This window comes from Acartia tonsa, chromosome 12, assembly GCF_053477335.1.
Source record: "Acartia tonsa isolate MP-2025a chromosome 12, ASM5347733v1, whole genome shotgun sequence".
In the NCBI taxonomy this organism is placed as follows: Eukaryota; Metazoa; Arthropoda; class Copepoda; order Calanoida; family Acartiidae; genus Acartia; species Acartia tonsa.
The window spans coordinates 24,668,392-24,674,909 of NC_137271.1; the positions used below are offsets into that span (position 1 = coordinate 24,668,392).

The 6,518-nt window shown below is 31.4% G+C and overlaps 1 protein-coding gene across 1 annotated transcript; it reads left to right on the forward strand.

Annotated features, from left to right (window-relative positions):
- Positions 1-1,012: 1,012 nt before the first annotated feature.
- LOC145333732 (carotenoid isomerooxygenase-like) lies at positions 1,013-5,397 on the forward strand. Its single transcript, XM_080178944.1, has 11 exons — positions 1,013-1,105; positions 2,091-2,182; positions 2,519-2,653; positions 2,965-3,111; positions 3,219-3,360; positions 3,451-3,564; positions 3,663-3,826; positions 3,944-4,105; positions 4,225-4,288; positions 4,412-4,588; positions 4,800-5,397. Exons 1-11 carry the CDS (start codon positions 1,051-1,053, stop codon positions 5,126-5,128), a joined length of 1,581 nt encoding a protein of 526 aa, XP_080035070.1. The 5' UTR covers positions 1,013-1,050; the 3' UTR covers positions 5,129-5,397.
- Positions 5,398-6,518: the final 1,121 nt, after the last annotated feature.

The window sequence follows — 6,518 nt, forward strand, 5'->3', positions numbered from 1 at the left end:
AGCCGAGATTCGAACCTAACACCTCCCCGCGGGTTAAGGTGTTTTGGGTAACCCCAGCCTGTACCCGCAACGCGTAGCGCATCCACTCATCATCAGGAGAGGTTCGAATCTCAGCTCAATAACGCATCAGAACTAAAGATGTTAAGTAGGGGGATTGCCTTGGCCCAAAACAGAGGCAACGCATTTCAATGCACAGTTAGGATTCCAGACAAAGGTCCTGGAATCAATCCTTCCCCATAGTAATAAGATCAAAACAAGCCTCTAAAAGTTGGATAGCAGCTATCCTCGAAAATATGGATGGTCAGATATATTTGTGTAAACACACGGGTGAACTTTGTACTCTTTATATAATTAACTTGCATTTAAGGCAAAAAAGTATTAAATACAAAATCACGTTTTAAGTTGCTCTGTAACTTTTTTTTATCTATTAAATTTTGTCTAATTTTTCCCGTATGACATCAAAACTGATTAGTATCCGCTGGATTAAACCGTATTATAGCCATAATAAAAAATAATGTATAGCATCGTATTACAGATAATTTTCAAATAATAAAAAAATATGAATTATAAAATTAATAACAGTTTTGTTACCCTGGGCCTTTGGCCTCTAGGGGCTAACACGAAGAGATATAATATTTTGAAACGGTTGCCTCTAGGGGCTCTTGAGGTTGGGGTAGAGAAGGGGGGAGTCGCCCCCCCTTTTAAATTGTAGTTTTAAAAGAAAAACCTTAGGCAACCTTGTAAGGTAAGTCCAGTAAGTCATACAGTGGAGCCGTCCCTTTTTGAGAGGGTGGTGATACCCTCCCCCAAAATAGTTTTAAACCTTCCCAGGACCTATAAGCTACACTGTAAAAGAGCCTGTACAGACAGTCAATGATCCTGTTACTTTTATATAAGGATAAAACTGCTAACTTCGGCCTTAAAATTTCAATTGCTGATGAAAATATGCGTTCTTGTTATATTTTTATCTTTCCAACTTGATGAACTTGCATATAAATAGTGAGCAGGGCAGGTACCTTTTCACAGACATTAGCAGCAACTCTCTTAATAATGTTTTCAGCATTGCAGATACTCACAGCAGTAGCTGTAGCATCAATTAACATAGGTATGCAATTTCTTAACCATTGAAATCACCAATAACATTTATTCAAAAAATACATGTTATGTTTTTTTTATTTCTAAACCTTTATTTAATTGATAAAGGGAGATAGGTTGTGCTAAAATTCCGTAAAGGTGTGAGTTTTAAGGCTTAAAAACAGTAGTGGAACGATAATATTCACTAAATATTTTTAACTACTATTTTTGTCTATAGTTCTTTCAATAAGGAATACACATATTTAGTTAATATTATCGTTCTACTACTGTTTTTAAGCATTAAAACTCACACCTCTACGGAATTTAAGCACAACCTACCTCCTCCTTACTAAATAAATTTTTTTATTAAAAAGTAACACTACAGGAATCAAATCATCAGTTTATCTGATTCCAGTATGGCTTCAAAACCGATTAATAACCGTTGGATCAGAACCGGCTCTCAGCCATACTTAAAAATCATGTATAGCATTGTATGACAGAAAATTTTAACAAAAATTAAAATAAAAACCACAAAATTAAGGCACCGGCTAACAAAACTGGTTTAAATTTATAATTTTTTATTTTAATATCCGCGGAAAGCTGTCTATTATACAAAGTATAAATAATTATTCTTAAACTTAAGAAAATTTTACTATTATACTTTTAAATATCTTGTTAAAGTTTAAATTTAAAGAAAAGAATAATATTGCTTAAGGTTCAAATTTAAAAATAAAAATAACATAGGTCTTTTAAAATTTAAAACTATATATTAATGTGTTATTATCAGATTCATTTGTCTATTTTGAAATAAAATCTTTGTAACTGGACAAAAAATCAGCCATGTGACATCATATAAGGAGGGAGATAAGAGGAGAATTGGGAAAGAAAAGCCTACAAAATAGATGCATAATCCCTCATTTTATGACGTCACAATGCTGATTTTTAGACACTGTGTCCAGTTACAAATCTTTATTTTACAATTTTTCTTTCAAAAATAATTCTCATCCTTCTTTTAGTACATGGAGACAATGTTGGTTGGGTAGACTATCTTGGTGACAACAATCAAGAGTTTCATGACATTTCTCTAGAATGGAAGGAAGGATCTAAGGTAAGCATTATAAAAAGTTCATAGTTAGAACCAAATTCTATCTGTTAATGAATATAGAATATAATTGAATATTATCACAGGGGGAAAATTCTCGTCACTTTAGGTACTAATATGGAGCTCATTTATTGGGCAGTTTATTCAGTAAGTAAGAGGGGAGGGAATGGGGTGAGATGGTATTTAATGTTATTTTAGCCTGCTGCAATTTTCACTTTATTAACGAACATGAAAATCTGGTTATATCATCCAAGTATTAAAATGTCCATTATTATAAAGTTAGCTCTGCATTAAAAGTGGTAAAATCCACAAAACAGAAATTGAATTAATATAATTTTGTAGGTGCCTAACTGGTTGTATGGAACTTATGTAAGAAATGGACCTGGACAGCACAGTTTTGGATCTGACCGTAGGCAAATGAATAACTGGTTGGATGGATTTGCCAAGCTGCATTCTTTCAAATTTATTGGAGAGAAGGTATAATATATGAATTTGTTTTGATATGAATAATGTAAGATTTTGGAAAAGTACTAAATTCCAAATTTTCTTCTATTATTGTCTCAAAACCAAGTAATATCCACTGGTTTAGAACCGGTTCCAGCCATACTGAAAAATCAAGTAGAGCATCTTAGTACAACAATGAATATTTTTAAAAATCATAAAATTAATACAAGTTTTGTTAGCCCTGACTTCAGCCACTAAGGGTTAAAAAACTTGTTTTATAATTATTCATTTTCATATTCGCAGTACTCTATAATATGATGCAATAAATAAGTATTCCTGTTCAGGTGTTGTTCAGTGGAAAGATGTTAGAGTCCAATAACTACATGGCCTCAGTTAAGAAGGGTGAGCTAGTACCTCAGCTTACTCTCAATGCTTTTGTGGACAAAGAACATGACTGGAATATCCTGGAAGAGGGACAAATCATGGCTGGGGTAAGTCTTGATTTTTTCAATTTTTGTATCGATGTCAAAAACAATAAGTACAATTCAGGAGAAACATTTGAAATAAATTTTTTATTACACATTAAATCTTGTTACAGATGATGGAAGGAACAGCTTTTGACAACTTTAACCCCATGGTCTGGAGATTTGGAGAGAAGGATGTGGAAAAGGGAATGTACATGGCGGTCACCGACTCTCCAAGTGCTTTGAGATTCAACATTTCTGATTTGTCAACCATGGGTAAGTTTATTTACTGTTAGAGACAAATATATTCAATTATGTAAAGATAAACATAAACTAGTTCTATTAGTCAATAAATTTGCTTTTCAGGTCTCTACCTTCCAAAAAGGATTCCATTTCCAACAACTGGTTGTGCCCATCCTCTAAGAGAACCTGGAACTGACAACACTCTTTGGTTCATGACAAAGATTGACATGTTGACAGGTGAGTTTTATAATTGGAATTTAATTTAGATTCTAATTAGTTTTGTATCCTATATTTTAAGCAATCAATTTAAAAATAATCTTACTGTGAATTCTTAGGAAATAAACTTGTTGAGATCCAACGGTATAAACCTTCCGATTCATTTGATGCACCTGAAGTAATTGCTTCCTTTGAACCTGCAAAGACCTCCATTGTGCACAGTTTTTCTGTTACTGAGGACTATTTTATTCTCTTCATGTACCCTTTGGATGCAGATCCCTTGGTAAGATTTAATGAATTTTAGAATATTGAATTGTTTTTTTTCTTCAATTTATTACAACATGTTTTAACACGATGAAAGTTCAATTATAATTATAATTTGCTTTTAATCTTTGTTAAGGAAATTATGGCAAAGAAGTTCCACATTATGGAGGCCATTTCCTGGAAGGACAATACTGATACTGATGTTTATGTCATCAACCGTAATGATGGAAGTGTCCAACATCTGACCACTCAACCTATGTATTCTCTTCATCATGCTAATGCCTACCAGATTAATAAAGTAAATATTCAATTCTTTAAACAAACCATATCATAAAGATAAATTGATAAAAAGATGTAAAGATAAAAAATAAAAACATTTGTAAATATCTTCAAGTAAAATAAAAATCTTTTGTTTAGGATGAATTAGTTGTAGATCTGTGTGAGAAGAATCCCAATGCCCTTAGAGACTACTTGACTGTAGGTAAGACAAGTTAACTTATTCAATTGATAATTTTTCATTAGTTTTTCCATTTCTGTTAAAGTTTATATCTAAATGTTTCATGATTTTTGATTATTACATAAAACTTACTTATTATTTTTTTAGATAAAATCTTTAATCCTCCTGAGACAACTGACTGGAAGACTGTAAAGTCAGATGAATTCTCCAGATGGAATATCAACCTTGTGAACAGCACAGTCACAAAGTCTCTCTTTGTGGACAGCATCAACAATTCCTTTGTCAACATGCTTGACTTCCCTGTTATCAATGAAAATTATAGAGGTGAGGTTTTTAATTACTTGGATTTTAAAATATTAAAAGCTAATAATCTTTTTGAGTATTTATATCATCGTTGCAATAAAAATCCTAAAAAGAGTACTAGCACATAAATTTTTCATTTGATTATAATTAAAAACAAGTTTTGAAAAACCATAAGAATAGTCTGTTGTAAAGCAAATTTCTAAAGCAAGCCTTTATCATAATAATTTTTCAGGCAAGCCTTACTGTTACTTGTATGGAAACTCTCTGATTGACTACACCAGAACAGCTATTGTCAAAAAAGATCTTTGCAAGGAGGGAGGAGACAAGGTGTGGTACAGAGAGAACCATTATGTATCTGAGACCTGGTTCTTCCCAACTCCTGGAGAATCTCTCCCAGAGGATGATGGAGTACTCTTCACTCTTGTATTTGATGGAGAACTGAAGCAGAGCTACATCATGCTGATGGATGCAGTCACACTTGAGAGCATTGCTGTGTCTTATCTACCTGTCAATATTCCATGGTCTGCTCATGGATATCTTTTCCCAGAGGCTCAATTTTAATTCATATTGATTTTTTGAGTCCAATCAAACTTATTTTCTATTTACAAATTCAAAATTTTATTTATTTACATTCTGAAGTTTTGTGTCTTATTTATTGACTATTTGCTTTCAATCTATTTCAAATTCATTCTTATTGTTCTGGTTCTTATTCAAATGGTATAACCATTTCTGTTATCATTCATTCAGTTTATGTAAGTTTTATTGCATATTTTACACATTTACAGAGTTATAGTTTATTCTATGTTTATAAAAAAATAAATTTTGTAATTCTATCTTTTGTCCTTTTTGGATAGATACTTAGATTTAAAAATAAGTTAGATAAGCAGATTGGGGATATAAAATATAGTATAGAAAGATAAAAGTAATATTCGTATTATAACATATAAAAAAATTTGGAAAAATAATGGAATTCAACATCTATAAAATGTGAGCTCAGATAAAAAACAAGGATGACAGCATCCATAAGTAGCGAAGCTCAGAAATTATGAATGTATATTATGAATATATTTACAATATACCAGTGTCATCCTATGTATTTGATGAAATAGGAAAATGACAAAAACTTCAAAATCACGCAACCTTTCAAGCACGAAAAATGAAAAATCTAGGAATCGATCTAGCACCACAATTTATAAACAAATCTTTATGAAACTTGATGGAAATATGTAGAATATGAGCATATTCAATCCCTGATAATTTTAGCTGCAAATCCTGAATAGGAATTGAGAAAACAATAGAAAACCTAAAATTCTAGGAATCGATCTAGCACCCCTATTAATATAAAAATCGTAATAAAACTTATGTAGAATATGTAAAATGTAAATTTAAGCAATCCCTGAAAATTTCAGCCCATTATCTTAAAAAGGAGTTAAGAAAATCAGAAAAACATGAAAATGTAGGAATCGATCTAGCACCCCAAATAACAGACGGATGGACAAAACAATGTATAGATTAGATGTGCATATGTTATAAGAATCTTCACTAAAAATTTCAGCTTTCTATCTTTTATAGGAGCCGAGAAAATCACGTTTCCCCCACTTTGTCTCAGACGGACAGACGGACGGACATTTCGAATTATAGAGTAGCTTCGCTACTAAAAAGAGACAAACATAGTTTAGATTAAAGTTCTTATATACATTGAATATTCTAAAAAACTTTAGTTTTTTTTTGTGAAAGGTTTTAACTAATTAATGGTTTTATGATTTCTTACCAACAATAAAAAAGTCATACATTTAAAAAAATATTTCTAACCAACTAAGTTTAATCAGGCAATCTAATTTGATAATGATAATTACAGAGAATTTATTGGGAAGAATTTTAAAGTTCCATTTAGCTTATTCTAGAAAAAAATTATTATATCTGATAGTTAATCTTAGCTTGTTAAATTGTC

Bases quoted from the DNA above. Each gene is read 5' to 3' on its own strand.
- LOC145333732 (XM_080178944.1), top strand. From the start codon at position 1,051: ATGTTTTCAGCATTGCAGATACTCACAGCAGTAGCTGTAGCATCAATT. The intron at 1,106-2,090 runs GTATGCAATTTC...TCCTTCTTTTAG, and splicing joins TGTAGCATCAATTAACATAG to TACATGGAGACAATGTTGGT. The intron at 4,589-4,799 runs GTGAGGTTTTTA...ATAATTTTTCAG, and splicing joins TATCAATGAAAATTATAGAG to GCAAGCCTTACTGTTACTTG.